This window comes from Ciconia boyciana, chromosome 1 (assembly GCF_034638445.1).
Source record: "Ciconia boyciana chromosome 1, ASM3463844v1, whole genome shotgun sequence".
In the NCBI taxonomy this organism is placed as follows: domain Eukaryota; kingdom Metazoa; phylum Chordata; class Aves; order Ciconiiformes; family Ciconiidae; genus Ciconia; species Ciconia boyciana.
The window spans coordinates 213,418,264-213,434,736 of record NC_132934.1 but is presented as its reverse complement, the minus strand read 5'-3'; the positions used below and the strand labels follow the sequence as shown (position 1 = coordinate 213,434,736).

At 39.8% G+C, this 16,473-nt stretch overlaps 1 protein-coding gene across 4 annotated transcripts in view; it reads left to right on the top strand.

The window, feature by feature from the left end:
• PICALM (phosphatidylinositol binding clathrin assembly protein) overlaps positions 1 to 16,012 on the top strand; it is a 71,989-nt gene extending 55,977 nt beyond the window's left edge. The window contains exons 17-22 of one of the 4 annotated variants that reach the window (XM_072850815.1): positions 519 to 618; positions 2,157 to 2,180; positions 4,747 to 4,806; positions 6,930 to 7,034; positions 13,289 to 13,391; positions 14,357 to 16,012. In XM_072850815.1, the coding sequence (XP_072706916.1) occupies positions 519 to 618; positions 2,157 to 2,180; positions 4,747 to 4,806; positions 6,930 to 7,034; positions 13,289 to 13,381 (382 nt within the window). In that variant the 3' untranslated portion in view covers positions 13,382 to 13,391; positions 14,357 to 16,012. The remainder of the gene's footprint in view (positions 1 to 518; positions 619 to 2,156; positions 2,181 to 4,746; positions 4,807 to 6,929; positions 7,035 to 13,288; positions 13,392 to 14,356) is intronic. The other 3 variants (XM_072850812.1, XM_072850813.1, XM_072850814.1) reach the window with 3 other exon arrangements.
• Positions 16,013 to 16,473: the final 461 nt, after the last annotated feature.

Genomic DNA, 16,473 nt, shown 5'->3' with positions numbered 1-16,473 from the left:
ACCTTAAATAGTTTGTGCAATCTGAGTGTGTGCAGAGCTGTATTAAAGATTGTGAAACTACAGCCTCTGACTTGTGGTTGACCTTTGGACAAGTGAATTTTGAAGCAGGGCATATTCTAGAATAGTGAACATCTGCTCTAGCAACAAAGTTGAGAATGTGATTAGCAAATTTCAGACTTATCGAGACCATCTGTGCCAACTCTGAAATCATTCAGATATCTAGTGTGCAGTTGCTCCAAACTAAACTATCTTGACCCAAGAAAAGTCAGCTAGAGTAACTTACTGATACTGGGGAACTTGACTGAGATTAGATAAAGCTGAGGTGGCTCATGTTGAACATCTTGCCGTACTTTTCCTAGCCAAAACAAGCTGTCGTGAGACCTTTATCAACCCCTTTGCTAAATGAGTTTCTTCACTAAGAAAAGAAGCCGCATTTCCAAGAGGAAACGGTTTACCTGAGGGAGTTTTGTAAGAAAGTCCAATCTTTTCTAACAATTCTTTAAAAAATTTATTTGAAGTGATGTAAACTGGACTCAGCCAGGTGAAAAGAAACTAACAGGTGGTTCCAACTGGCAACCCAAGATTGCACCTACAACTGCGTGGAATGCTCCGACGTTGGTAAGCAAATACGCATTTTAAAATAGTGAGTTCCCTGTAACTTACATATGCAGGCTGATGTAAAACAGAGAAACTTGAAAGCGATCTATAGTTGCAGTAAAAGAGTAGTAGAAAATTGAAGTGGTCAGTTTGAGATGAGTACTGCTTGGATTTGTTTTTCTTAGCTGTGCAGTTCTAGTAAATAGTTTGTGATGTGACATGTGCAGGTTTAGCATAAACTTCAGTAGTGTTTGACCAGCCTCTCTCATGGCAAGATAGCAGCCTTCGTGTTTCACTCAACAGACATAAACCTGCTAATTCCGGGGGGGGGGGGGGGAGGCACTTTGCAGTCTAGAAAAGTAGAAGCGTGAAAAGTATGTTCTTCAGGTGCACTGATACATCAAGTATGTATACATTACAACTCAGCCTGCTCTGGGGGTGAGAACGGGCTGAGAGATTAATCCTCTTGATCCTTGTAGAGGTGTCTGTGCAGTGATGCAGGGTATAGCTTTCTTAATGTACGTAACTACTGCTTTCCTGCCCCGATGTGTGCAATTGTTTTTAATGCATGTCAATTTTGGTGATCAGCTTCATGGTGTCTGTTGTAGCAGGTAGTATTGGCAAGGATTTGTGGGTAGTGTGTAGAACGAGGGTTCTTAATTACATGTCAAAAAAAAAGTTAAGAGTTTATATGAGTAGTTTTCACAATGCTAACAGAACATTTTTGCATGTGAATCCTACTCACCCTTTCACCAATGACCCAGAGAACTGTACATGGACAGAACGAGTAACAAACTGCCCCCGAGGATTTATTGCATCTGACTCCTCTGTAACTGACTGGGGAAGGTTGAATCCACAGCATAGTAATACAGCGTTGTGGATTTGGAAAGAGAGAGCTTGTCACCCTGGATCCACCACCTCTGCCCTACCGGGTGTCCCTTATCAACTCACTACATTGATGTAGGGAGGAATGCTTGTGGACCTTACCGGAGGGTGTGTAGATATTGAAGAAACCGTAACTACTTACCTGCTTTAGTGACTGGTGGTTTGAGTTTACTTGTGTGCTTGAATCTGTTTAATAACTCTTGTCTTGTATATACATCTTCTTGTGATAAGTCATTACATGTAACAACTTTTATTATTTAGAGATACTGTTGAGACACTTCTTTTCCTGTGAAACTGTTCTATTAACATAAAAATCTTGAAACAGAAATAATCTAGGTGGAAAAAAAAGTTTCTTTTCCTCTGCTGGTCTATTTATTGTGGAGTTGCTGCTGCTTGCTAAATAAATATGCTTTTGAAATAAGGCTTTCCCATCTTTGGAAAAAAGGCATATACCAAATAAATGGACTATGCAAAACAATTACAAACCTAATAATGATGACAGTATCACAGGTGTATGTTGTCTCAGTAAATGACTTGAATTACAAGAATGTGTTGGGGTAAACATTTAATGTTTTTGTGAACTAAAATGCTATCTGTGTATATTCCATTGTGTAAGTATTTGCTTCTAATCCAGTGTTATTGCATTATGTAATTGTTCTCCCTGGGAAATACAGAATGGCATGCATTTTCCACAATACGTAAGTGAAACAACCCACAGCCTTTTTGCAATCGACTGGCATGCTGATATTAACCACTGCTGTTGCAGAATCTCATAACCTTCTTGCTATTTACACATTTCTCATTTTAAAATCTTTGGTGTGCCAAAAATTGAGCTTTTCCTAGCATACACAAACTTCATAGGTGGTCTGCAGGCTCTTGACTCGAATGATGGCATGGGAAATACCAAGATTATTTTTCCTTGCTTTAAACTGTACCATTTGCTGCCAGAGAGCTGGGGTGTGTGTCTGTGCTGCCTTCAATGCACTTGGTGAATTTTGAATGAAGATAAAAATGTTTGTGTTTGAATAACTGCATGAAACCTCACGGGCTTCTGTTATACTTGGCACTTTATCCACATCTACGGTAGATCTTGATTTTTATTTTTTTTTTTAGTGGGGAGAGACCAATATGTCATTAATGCTCATATAAAAAAAGACAATCCATGCTGACAGTTTACAAAGGGCAAGCAATAGCCTGTGCTTGCTGTCTGAGGAATGCAGTCTTTCATTTCAAAGGATTTTTTTCTTTATGTCAACAGTGATATTGGTCTTTCCCTGTATTCTGTTTTTATTGCAGGGTAACTCTGTAACTAAAGGATGGTAGGTCCATACTTGAGCACTCAAATTTAGTCAGCATGTTTGTGTGTAGGTGTGGATACACAAGCAAAACAAACAAAAAGTAATTCTCAGGATAGCTTTGCCAGTTGTGTGAAATATGTGGATAGTACACAGTCTAGATAATTCTTGATTGGGGAAATCTGTTCTGATGGCAATTGAAATGCCAGTGACACTGGCTACTATCTATGAAAAGGCAGCTGATACCTTAGAACTGAATTCAGAAGCAGCTTTGCTGATGTCCTATTCGTGATGTTACAATTTATCTGCTTTAATTAATCCGGTATTATTAATATTTTGTCACTTCCCTCTCTTCTGTATCAATAATCTCTGTGTACCAAGAAATGCATATGGTCTTTATCTTGTCATGAATAGTAATCCCCACAGCAGTAGCATGAAAACTTATAAGCACCAATTTATAGTCTGAACAAAAAAAAAACCAAACCTTTTCTGTCCTTGTAGGAGTTAATACTAATTTAGAAAGTGTATAATGAAACTGTAGAACAAATAATATGGTTAGGCTATGAAGAACTGTCTTTAATATTGTAATGGTTTAACCCTAGCTGGCAACTAAGCCCCACCCAGCCGCTCGCTTACTCCCTGGCAGTGGAATGGGGGAGAGAATCAGAAAAGTGAGAAAACTCGTAGGTTGAGATAAAGACAGTTTAATAGGGAAAGCAAAAGCCGTGCACACAAGCAAAGCAAAACAAGGAATTCATTCACTGCTTCCCATGGGCAGGCAGGTGTTCAGCCATCTCCAGGAAAGCAGGGCTCCATCACGCGTAACGGTGACTTGGGAAGACAAACGCCATCACTCCAAACATCCCCCCTTCCTTCTTCTTCCCCCAGCTTTCTATGCTGAGCATGACGCCATATGGTATGGAATGTCCCTTTGGTCAGTTGGGGTCAGCTGTCCCGGCTGTGCCCCCTCCCAACTCCTTGTGCCCCCCAGCCTACTCGCTGGTGGGGTGGGGTGAGAAGCAGCAAAGGCCTTGGCTCTGTGTCAGCACTGCTCAGCAGTAACGGAAACATCCCTGTGTTACCAACACTGTTTCCAGCACAAATCCAAAGCATAGCCCCACACTAGCTACTGTGAAGAAAATTAACTCTATGCCAGCCAAAACCAGCACAAATATATTTTTCTTTCTAAGAGTTATCAGCTGTTTTTTTAGGTATATGTTGCCAAGTTGTTTACAAAACGTAGCTTCACCCAGGTTTTGTCTGTTGACAGCAATCTTACTGTAACTTCGTAAAAGTTAACGTAGGTTAAGGGTAATATAAACATATCTGCAAAGCACTAAGAGGACTTTTAACCTGTTCAAATTCACTATACTAAGTGGGTGAGTGAGAGGGAATGCAAGTTGGATATTCATGTTAGAGTTGAATTTATATCGAAGCATGGTAGGAGAATCCCTGTACTGTGTACATCCTGGCTGAAGAGGAGATAATTCCTGTAATGTTGGCAGAAGCAATGGTAATTTGGTTTTTCAGTCTCTAAAATTCTCTCTTAAGACTCCTTGTATACCATTACTTCTGATTTTGAAATACAAGTATATACTTCATGGGATTAAAAAAAATGCTTCTGCTTCTGGAATTTTCTCTCTCAAACTTCTGTGTCTCAGTGTGTGTTCTTTAAACAGGATGCTGAGAGAATGGTAGCTTGCAGTTTAGTTTTGTCAGCCAGAATCCTAACAGGTTAAAAGCAAATACATAACTCTAAATTTGCCAAGATCACCTAGAAACTTTAGCTTAGGTATTGTATTCCATCTGAAATGATTTGGATACACTCTTAACACAAGACTGCAAATCCTGTTATTCTTTGCTATATTCATAATAAGCTACGTGCTGCAGTTGACCCTTAGAAAGCAATATCTTACCAGTACGCAGCTGATCTCTTCTCCTCTCAGTTCACCACTGTTTTTCACACCAGGCACCACCTGTAATGGCGTATCCTGCCACAACGCCAACAGGCATGATGGGCTACGGGATGGTAAGTGGAACTCCTGCAACTCAAAGAAGTCAGATGCCGTGTGTCATTTGATTGCTTACAGTTTGGTAGCAGTTGTTTGTCTGAACTATTTTAGTGAAGGCTGACTTTCAGCTCCTGTTGGTTTATTCTTCACATCATTAAGTCCTGGTTTTCTAAACTACTTCGGTGGTTTTTGTTTTAAATTAAGTCTGCCCTTTCTTACCTCACTTAGGTTTTCATGAACTTATTAAAATTAAGACAGTGTCTATTCTTGGCGGGCTTTATTGGTGTAGAAATAAGTGTATCGCATGAGTATAGCTACATTCACAACAGGAATGTTTTATCAGTGAAGTGAAACCTTCCTTAAATACTTGCTCACAACCTCAGCAAAAGGTATCTGTAATGATCGATGCTACAAAACCGCCAGTTTGTGACACTGCCGTGTGTTGTGGTGTCGGCTGAGAAATGAATCTCTAGGTGACACAACAATACCGGAAGGCTTTTGACATAAACCTGACCTTGCTGCTTGTTGCTCTGAAAAGTTGTTCAAATTTTTGTTCTTGTCTCAAACTTTAAAATATTCTATTTCTGAAATGATATGCCTTAACTCTTCTTTATTAGTATGGTTTTGAAGTAGCACGGCTTTGCTGGGTGAATAAAAGGGAAGAGAACTTCCTTAGAAGAATTATTCTGTTAAATGTCTCACAGATTAGTATAATAAAAATAATCTAAATGTTTCATCATATTAATCAAATTAGATTAATGGTTTATAATTTGTATATGCTCAGTAAGTGAACTGCAGAAGTGGCCAACTGTGTTCTTGAGGGTCTTTTGGGAGAATATCGTGTTCCCCATTACCCGTCCATGAACTCCTGTAGTATATTCTGTGCAAAGTCGTGGTTAAACTACCTTTAGTGTCAATTCAAACTTGATCTACACAACTTTTCACTGACAGTACCGGAAGCATTTTCTTAGTTATTTTGATTCAGCAGCTGGGGAAGGTAACTTATTTAGTGTATAGAAAGTAATCTTGCATGTTTCATAAAGGAGCTTTCATTGTGGGGCTTAAATGCCAATGTGAAATTAAAACTGGAATGGATAGGACGCTGTTATCCTGAGTTGCCATTGCTTGTTCAAAAGTGTGCAACGTCTGAGCAGATGGGTGAGACGGGCCGTTACAGAATGACCAGGAGACTTTATAACACATCCTGAGAACTGCCCTGGCTCATTCAGACTCAGGACATTTACTGCTAGGAATCTCTGAAACGTTGACCCATTTTACAACCCTTGGGTTTAATTTTTCCTAAAAGCAGTAGTAGGTACCGTAGTTCTGAGCATGGCCATTTCTAAGTGGCAGTCTAGTAGCAGGCTTTTCCCTTGGCGAGGGCATACTGGGACAGGCGGTTTTGTTAGTACCTTAGTATTCATTGTGCCAGCAGTTATTTTTAACTTTTTCGTAGGGTGTTTTCATCAGGGTCAGTTTCCTGAATGGGTTCACCATGTGATTGCCCAAACAGCTGGTTGGCATGATAGGAGGAGTACTGGGATTAGTCAAGGAAAAGCTGCTTGGAATGGGGATTGCTTCAGTAAGACTGCTGCTAGGTATCAACCCAAGCCCGAGGGCAGTGCCAAAGGCAGCGCCAGAGATGGATGTCTATGTAAAATAAAACCTGACTTCTAAGGTCATTAGTATATGTTAAACTCTTAATTTGGCTCTGCCAGAGTGTCAGTAGGACTTTAGACTTTGATTGCATAATGACTTAAGGTTCATTGTACATATAATTCTTAGTTTTCAGTTTTTCTTGAACTCTGCCAGCCCTGCATGGATATCTGTAAAACTGTTCTCGTGCTTTTGAAGGCAGGCAGGGAAGTGCTCTCAGGCCTCAGTTTGGGAGTTTTAGTGTTTCAGATCTTTGCAGTGAGAGGTTAAATGGGCTCAGTTGTTATTGAGAGTATGCCTTGAAAAGGCTCTAATGTTCCTTCCTAGTAACCTTTATTTGCAGAATATTGTAGAAGGATCTCTTATGATTGCATATACAGATATGACCAAGACTTTTCACCCATTTATCATTTTCCTTTCTCTCCTTAAATACTTCCAATGTATTAATGCTATATGTGATTTGATGTTGTCTGGATTTTTTTAGCCATCACAGATGGGAGGCATACCAGTAATGACACAGCCAACTTTAATATACAGTCAGCCAGTCATGAGACCACCAAACCCTTTTGGCCCTGTACCGGGAGCACAGGTGTGTATATTAAAAATAATTGGTGCTAGGAACAAATTACAGCTGGGTCACTTTCTTTAAAAGTATTCTAATATATTTTTGTGTTGGACAAATGTGTTGCACAAGCCCAGTAGTTCAGGTAAGGATTGCTTCCTGGCTCCTTATATCCAGGTTGGCAGCATCAAGTTGTTTTACAGGAGCAAAGAGGATAGCATTTTAAGGCATTTTTTTTCTGGGAACGTGACTGAGGTTATCCTCAAACCTTTCGTGAAAGGGTAAAAACAGTTAATGTCTGTGCTGTTTGCTGAAGATGGCCTTCTTCCCCAAAGTTTGTATTCTCTGCTGCTTTACCTCTACGTGTGGCTTTGGGAGATTGTGCTATTACAGCATTTTCCTGAGTATATGTGACACTGTTCTTTGACCTCTTACACTTACAAGTATTAGATTATAAAGTAATTAAGTCTGGCAGCAGCTGTAAACTTGTTTTTTTAGATGTAAGCTGCATGCTTATATGACAGCATTTTGCAGGGGACAAGCGGTGTATGTAGCCTTTTAAGTCTATGACTGTTATAGATGGGTTTGAAAAGAACATGATATCACCAAACTTCGTGAAACTTCATCCCAGCATCTGGTAGTTAGTACTGACCGCTCTGTGGGACGCACATGGCACCTTCATCTAGTTTTAACCATTGTATTCTCAAAAGGTCTTTGTATTCCTCCAAGTTTGTGCAGAAGATGGTATTTAGAGCATAGTGAAGATATTCAATAGCTATACAAATCTATCTGGCCTTTCCCTGTTAAGGAAGGTGTTATGTTAAATGGAGTGTTCCTTAAATTGCCTGCTTTTCTGCTTCTCAGGATACGTTGTGTATAGATTCATAACCTAACACACCGGAATAAAAGAGTGCGCTGAAGGGTTATTCTGAACATTGAGAAGAACTGACTTTATCAACACTGGAGTTAAATACGTACCTTTTATTGTTTGTTTTGCAAACTTCTGTCACTGGGAAGTTTCTATCTGAACTAACTTTTTTAACCCAATAGCCATCTGAAGATGGTTTTTTGCAGTAGGAAAAACATTTAAAAAATAAATAGGAGGGAGAGGGGATGGAGAGCCTTGAACACCTTCGTACTATTTTCAGAAAGTATTGAGATTATGAAGACTTTGTTGTGTTTGTGAACTGTAGTTAGAGGCAGAGCCAAGTTTAGCTGGCAGATTGGAACGCCAGTATTAGCAGTGTGTTTTAGTTACTAGCCAAATGTTCCTTTGTCAGAGTTCACACTGTACATCATGACTCTGTTAGAAAAATGTAATATATATCTGGACTGTATTCTGATCTTACTATAAAGAGCTCTGTCTTTATAGGTGACTTTGAAAACACGCATATATAAATTCACTTAAGTATATGTTGATGTAAGTGTGTTTTTGGGACTGGAGTGTGGAGGGAAAAGAATTCAGCAGTAGGTATGAGAGGAAAAGACCCTCGAACCCTTCCCCAGTGCCTGAATCTGCTCCTTTAACAGGAGAGGCTATGTTGTATGCTGCCAGTGGGCAGTATGTCCATTGTCTTTGCTAAAATAGATTTTTTTAAAAAATTTTTTAAGACTTCATCTGAAAGGGACACCGTTAGATTTCTTTAGCTAGAAATGCAGTTTTCAACTGACTTTCTCTTGGATTTCTGAGAGCTGCTTCTTAATATTCACTGCCACTTAAGACAAGTGATTCGGTATCTTTCACATGGCTTTTATACTATTTCAAGGGAAAAAAAAAACGTGTTTATGACACTTCTTAAATAGAGAACAAGTTAAAGGATCCTTAAGGATAAGAGGTTTTTTTTCTGCAATTCCCAAGACATCAATTTTGAAATGTCCCTTTAAAAAAAAATAAATCTGCCTACCTGCCTAATTCAGTTATAAACAGGTAGGCAGGTCTGAATAGCGAGGTGAGCCTTTCTGCTTCGTTTGACACTGCAGGGCTTGGTCTAGGTTGAATCCCAGCTGGCTGTCATAACAGGGGAAAGAGGAATTAGTCACCAGTGAGGTGTGTAGAGCTCTATTTATTGTGCTTATCTGACAACGTGTTTGGCTCCTGTGAGAATTAATTTGATAGAAAACACACCCTTTGAATCAGTATTTGCTGTGTGACCAGGATGGGTTTTCCCTGAGACACACAGTCTGCGTTGCTTGCAGGTGTTGAGTTTTCAGAATTCTGACATCAATAAAGCAGCTTAAACGAAACAAAGGCTGCTCACAAGACCTTCTTCCCCATACACAGCACAGATGGCATTTACTAGTGTAGAGCCACGGAGGGGAATTACAATATTATTACACTAAAGTTACCGTACGCTTAGTCTTGAGGTTCTTCTGAGGGCATATTTGTCTCTTTAGGTTAAGTTCATGCTTCTGTTATGCCAGAAATAGGAAAATAAAAAAATAAAAATGTGTGTTCTTGGGGTAAGTAAACAAATCTTAAAGAATGAATAATGGTTGTCTGAAAGGCTTGCAATTCAAACTGCCGACCTCCCATGTGGATCACTCTAAACACCATTATTCTAATGCAAGTTTTGTCCATGGTGTCATCACTGCTAAAAAGTAAATTGTTTTTAATATTTACGTTAAAACACCAGATTGTATCACTTACCTCTAGTCTGCCAGTAGCTCTTGGTTGCTGTCTACAGTGAAGAAACTTGAAGGTACTTAAAAGCATAATGACAGATATGAAGTTGTTGCCGAAAAAGTATATTTCCCAGTTGTAGTGCGTTGGGAACTCCTCCTGCGTTGTATACAGAGTGGTGAAATAGGCATCCCAATGTTGTCCAGTTTCTTTGTAATTTAAACTGGTGTTCCAGTTTAAATCCAGTTAAACTTGATACTCTTAAGGATTTGTTTTAATAAATATCCTTTTCTTACCTCTAGACATACCTATTTTGCCTCTTTCAAGTGTTCTGTTTACATGCATGCAACTTTATTTCTAATTGTTGCTATCCAAAGCAAGGGTAATTTGGTTTTTTTTTAAGTGCAAAATAATTTGAAGCAACTGAGAATGAGACTAGAACAGTTGTGTCTTTGAAAATCTAGGTGCAGAAGATATTCGTAGTTTTAAAAGAGACTGGTGTGTACCTTTATTCTTTGAAATCACTTATCGTGCATTAGGGTCAGTATTTCCTGCTCGAGAAAGAAAATAATAGTTTTTGTCATGATAAAATTGCAGGCTTTCCTCACTGCAAAGTATTATATCATGCTACCCAGAACAGTGAGAATGGTCGGAGTTGTGGGATTAAATTTTAGCTGATGGGGGGGAGAGCGTGTATGAGGAAGGGACAGGCTGAATCAATCTCCAAACAAGGTTAAAGAGTAGCCAGAGCGATGGCGGATGTGATACAGTACAGCAAATGCAAAACATTTCAGATGAGCCAGATCTGAATGCTGTGCAGGTGACTGGAATATAAACTACCCCTTGCAAGATCCGAGTGTCATAATGCACAACAACAGTGCTTGAATGTTCACCACCACCAAAACCATTATCATGTTGGCTAATATAAAATGGTACAATACTGACAAATCAGTGGTGTGCCTTTACGTGTTGTATATTCTGGTCTGCTTCCCCCCAAACGGACATAGCCTTAGGAGGGGAAGCAGCTGCGTAGTGAAAATTTTAAGATTTAAAATCAAATCAAGGAATTACTCTGCCTACTGCCAGCATCCGTGTGAATTGTAACACTGCAGTTGTTAACGTCACTGAATTGTACAGAAAAAGTAGTAGGAGTGATTGCCTGATGATGATGAAGAACAGGTGAATGTGCAAATGAGTAAGTGTAAGTTGGTTTTGGAGGGGGTGTTTGGTTTTGTTTTTTGGGGGTTGTTTTTGGTCTCTTTTTTTGGGGGGGGGGGGGGTTGGCTTGTTTGTTTGAAACTGGAAGAACAGTCCTATATAGTTCAGGACAGACTTATGCCAGAAAGTAAACTTTACAGGTGCTCCTTTTGGCATGTTAATCCTAAAATATGTGCTAAAACAGCTTGCCAGACTCATTTAATGAGACACCAGTGTCTAGTTAATGACGGGAATCAGCACAATGCTCACTTATGGATGGGTTCTTCTGTGTTACTGTGACTCTGGGGAGTTTTTGTCTTCGTTGGAAGCAGCGAAAACTGACGACTGCTGTTGGAGGTGAGACTAAGCTTTGGGTCTGATCCAGCACAGTACGTTGCATTTCAGATTGCACAAGCGCTGGGCAGTAAGGAGGCTAAATCTACAGCTCTAGACGTATTAGCGCTGGAGAAACTGATGGCCAGTGCTGTTGTTTTAAATGCTTCTTAGAAACTGCTAAGGTAGGTTCTGGTTTTTGGATATATTTATAAGCGGTATTCTGGATAGATGCAATGTAGGAAACTGTCTAACTATACTTTCCATGGTTTTTTTGAGGCCTCCTTTTTAATAATTTATCTTGTTAAAATAGGTATTTACTGAAAGATACTGTGTCTTGTCTGAATTTGGCTGTGGCATCTAGGAAGTAGCGTTGTTAAGTTCTTTCCCAGTATTTAACCTGAACAGGCTTCCTGAAATTTCACCTCTGTTTCTGGTTACATGCTGATGTTGCACAGATGACAGAGCTCTAAACCTACCAGTCTTCCACACTGCTTTCAAACTGGGACATTATTTTGGACTTGATATCAATTGGATATTTGCCAACTCAATTTAACAGGACTTTTAATATGTGACTCCAAGCCATTTGACCATGAAGAGGAAGAACGTCTCAAGAAATCAGGTCGCAGCAGGCATGCCTGGCTGAAGTTCTGTCTCTGTCAGACTTTGTCATTAGTCTGGCTCAAATCCTGGAGAGTGGTAGGGTGTGTGAGCTACAGCTTTCCAAAGGGAAGAACCGAGTTCAAAAGGGGAACTTCTGACATCCTGAAATTGCTTCTCAAGCACTTCCCATTCTGTCTCATGATTCTTCCATAATCTGTTTATGGGGACTGGATCCGAGTGCCCCATTGGGAGTGGGGTTTCGGGGGGGAGATAAAGATTCCAACCCAGATAGAGAGCATACTGATCCTGAAAGAGCTCCTTCTCCCCCCGTGGTTTCAGAGACAGGCATTAACGTGAAAAACTTAAATTTGCAATGGCAATATTTACTCTCCGGGCACTTCTGCAAGCAGTTCCCATAAGCACGTTCCCTGTCATGCGTAGGTTGGCAGGCATTCAGTATTTCCAAAGGAAGTACGTCTTCATACGATGGTTTTTGCAATGGGTATGAAGTGCAAGTATGCACTGGTGATTAGCAACTCAGTTATGAGTAAACTGTTAAAGTGATGGAATCTGAAATAGAGAAAGTTGACTGTTTTATTTGTAATTGCAAAAACATGCAACCTCTATGAGGGAGGAGGGCGAATAGACTTTGATAAAGCACCATTTATAACTGGGAAAGCACTAACAAAGAAGGAAAAGGGTTAAAAAAAAAAATCAACGAAGAGCAGATACTCCTGCAATTACAGCCTGCAGATTACTGGTCCCTTCCAGCAGCAGCAGCTGGAACGCCAGTATTACCTACTTGTAAATTATGTGCTTTATATGGCTGAATTTGTAGTGTGGTGCTTTAAATACATGGCTACAGGATGTGATTTTTGTTAGTATAGATAGTACGGACTATCGGTCTCAGTCTGCAGTTCTCACCTAAAACGGCAGCAGTTGACAAACTCTTGTCTATATTTTTTTTTCCTACCCCCAGAATATATCCCCTGTTCTCCTTCTAGGCCCCAAACTGACAATTATCCGCTGTCTGCTCTCCAGCTTCTTTTTATGCACATCCTATTGTGAGAGGAAAAGATGCTGAGAGCTGTTTCTTCTGGAGAAGGCATCTGGAAAGCTGCCATGCTCTGGCCAGACCCCCAGCCTCATCTGTCCCTGCCAGGACGTAGTTTTGCCAGTAAAGCGGGGAGAGCGCTAACCTGTTTCACAGGAGTGGCAAGCTTGATGTTTTGTATCTTCTTTTGAAGAAAACCGCTGTGAAAGTGCGAGGCTATCTGCTGACTTGGCAAATGCCAACTGAAGTTTCCTTTCTGGAGGGTCATGTCCAGCTTGTTTCTGCATTACACCAACCATTGAAGAGGCTTTCTGTTTTCCATATGACCAAACACCTTGTTTTAATAGTTGATTTCTGCCAAGTTTGCCTCGTAACCTCCCCTTGTCCTTTCATTACACGTTCAGCTTTCATATTCTGTCATTCTGAGACCTTTTTTTCTTTTTCTTTCCCTTTCTCTGTCGTCTTTCCTACTAGCTGTCTGCAGCATCCAGCCCTTCCAGTCAGAGTCCTCACAGAGCCTCAGGAAAGGATCCCTTTGCAGAGCTCTCTCTCCAGGATTTCTTGTAGAGCAACTTAGGTATTGTCCGTTATTCTGGGGAGATGCTGGTCTTTGATATAAAACAAAATTAAAGTTCTAATTCAAGTTTTATTAACATGGCTAGAACTGTTCCTGAAGAAAATAAAACAAGTCATGTTGAGTTGGAAGCATTGTGGAAGTGACTTGGAAACTCAGTATACTTAACTGCAGCGGTTTAAAGGCCCGATCAAGTAATTTTGCTTCAGTGTATTGGAAATAAAGTTTGATAGTTCCTTTCTGAACGGCAAGAGCCAGCACCCAAGGTACTTTACTGCAGCTGGGGAGAAGGAACTGGTACTACCTGGTGTTTACCGTTTCATCAGGAAAATGGTTAGGGTTGGTGGTTATCGGCAAACACCTGACTGCTGCTGGCAGTCTGCTCGTGCACTTCACCACATGGCTGACCAGAGAGTTCACTTCATGCAGAAGATGATACTTGGTTTCATGTGTGCAAGGGTTCAATTTTGGTATGGATGTGCACTGGAGTTCTTTTTATCAATCAGGGACAGGTGGAAATTAAATACTAAAATGAGTGAATACATGAAAAAATTCAAGAATACACAGTGTAAAGAAAGAGCGGGCTTTATTGCACGCAGTGTCTGCTTTTCTTTGTGCACTCCTCTGGTTCAGCATGAAAAGTGACCTTGAGTTCTCTTCATAAAGATGCTGATCTGTGTTACGCTGCCACTGGTGACAGTACTGCATGGATGAGTGTGGGGGGGTTATTGTTGGACAAACCAGCTTAACGCAGAGATGTTCCAAAGGCTGGTGTAGTTGGAAAAACATCCTGATGGCTTTTGATTGTTTTCTGGCCCTGATTTTGTAGAATTTTTGTTTCTGTTCGAAACTTCAGATCTTGGGGTAGCTTGGGCATTGGAAGAATGGAAATTTTTGAAGAAAACAGAGGTTTATAGTTAAGTCCTACTTCTGTTGGATGTTAACACAAGGGTTTTTAATCTTTCCAGATTCAGTTTATGTAACTGTGTTAGATGGAAGAGAAAGGAACGTTTCCAAAAAGATGCGCTCACCAGTAAACCCCCACTTCCAGGAAAAAAATGAACTTCAGTCTCTCAAACTCTCCTCTTCCACTCAATGATGCAGTGAAGTGATGAAGACCAATGAAGGAACCTGGGACAACTCCATCAGAAAACATCAAGATACCATACAAAGCCAAGAATTGCCATGAATTAAGACTAAGACCTATTTTTTGTCCTGGTGACTAACACGTCAATACTTTCAGCTGCGAATAATACCCATAACCAGTAACATACGAAGAGAAGCCTTTATTCTGGAAATTGGTGTTTGGAAATGCTGTCTGGAATGGAGATGTGTCCTTTACCGTAACTCAAAACAAGACCCTGGGCAGGGGAGGGTCAAATCCTAACTCTTAATTCTGCAGTTACCTTTTCTTCAGTCCTCACAAGTGTAGGCACAGCAGTAATGGGAATTAACTTTTTTTAAAAATTATATATTCAGTTTGCAGTAGACATTCCTTATGTATTATTGTTTGTATTTATTTATGATTATCAATTTAACATTAATATTGTATCAAAAAACCTCCTTATGAAAATGAGTATGGATGTATACAGTATGTCTGATTTTTATCCACACAGAATGAATCTGATTCAGAATGCTTTTCAGCTGACATACAGAGCACTAAATATTTTAAAGGTCTGAATCTAATGAATTCTCAGTATCTATGGGAATTGGGGAAGAGCTGTAAAATGCATTAATCCTTATAGTCAATTCTGTGCCTAGGATTTTGCAAGGGAACAGTTAACTGACTAGAAGAAGCACTACATTTTTAATTCAGCATTAGTGCATTGGGAAGGAACTTTATTGCTTTGTGCTTGGCATGTCATTATTTTTACATTTGACATTATAAGGCCTTTCCAAAATGAATGTGAGGAATTGCTTTCACTTTAAGACTTTCCTTCTCTTCTGTAAAAAAAGAAAACAAAAACAAAAAAAAAAACCAAACCAACTGAGGTGGTGTGTGTTCCACTGTGGGAAAGTCTTTTCATTTGGCTAGTGCCATGTTTATGATCACGTACCTTTTAAAAGTAAAAAAGGGGAAGTAGCTTCCTTACGTATGTCTAGTGGGTATTTAGTTAACGAAGAATTAAAGTAGCACTGTTGATCGGTGCTTTGTGTAAATACATCATACCTTTTGGGTGGAGTGGGGCCTTCAGGAGGATAGTCAATGATATGAAAGCAATTCTGTACATGAATTAAGCATACTTGCTGCATTGTCTCTGCAGATTCTATTTTTGTTTAAAATATTAAAATGTATGTTAGCAAAAATGGGTGGATTTTCAAATAAAATGCAGCTTCCACAGAACTTTTGTTACGGTATGAAAGTCTGAGGTGCTTCTTTTCTTTCTGCTGCTTCAAATGTGCACTGATGATTGCTTTGTTTACTTAATAAAATACCAAATGTATTTCCTACGCGCATATTGTATTACAGGAAGCGCAGCACTCTGAGTGAGGTGAGCTATGCACCATCTTCCCAGCGGTGCTGCAGTAGACGGCCTTGGTTCCACTGTAACGAGTTGTCTCATTAAGAGCTGGATTCCTTACTTCAGATGATATTACAACGATCTTCTAGTTTTTCAAAATATTCACAGCAATAAACTTGTACCTTTTATAACTGAGCAAGAAGTATAAATATGCCAAAATAATTATTTGGGTATCTTCCCTCATCTTCCAGCAGCAGTTCACACTGGTGAAGCTTTGAACAGCTTGCTCAGACCATTGTCTGCATTAGATCTAGTTTTCATCACAAGGAGTTGTGATATGAATGGAACTTCCCTCTTCTCAACCACCTGAGGCTTGTCCTGAAGGATGTACAGCATAAAATGATCAGCGCAGATCAGCAGATTTACAATTTGTTTCTAAAAGCATGAATTAAAAAAAAAAAAACCCTGAACCTGTTACTTTTAGAGTATATAATGCAGATGCCCAGATTGGGGGAATTTAATGCACAGGTTTACTTAAATCTTTACATTCCTACAACTGAGGCTTTCAGTGGGGGACTGTACCACCAGAGGACAACTGCTTTGTAGTTTTTGCTTGCAGTCAG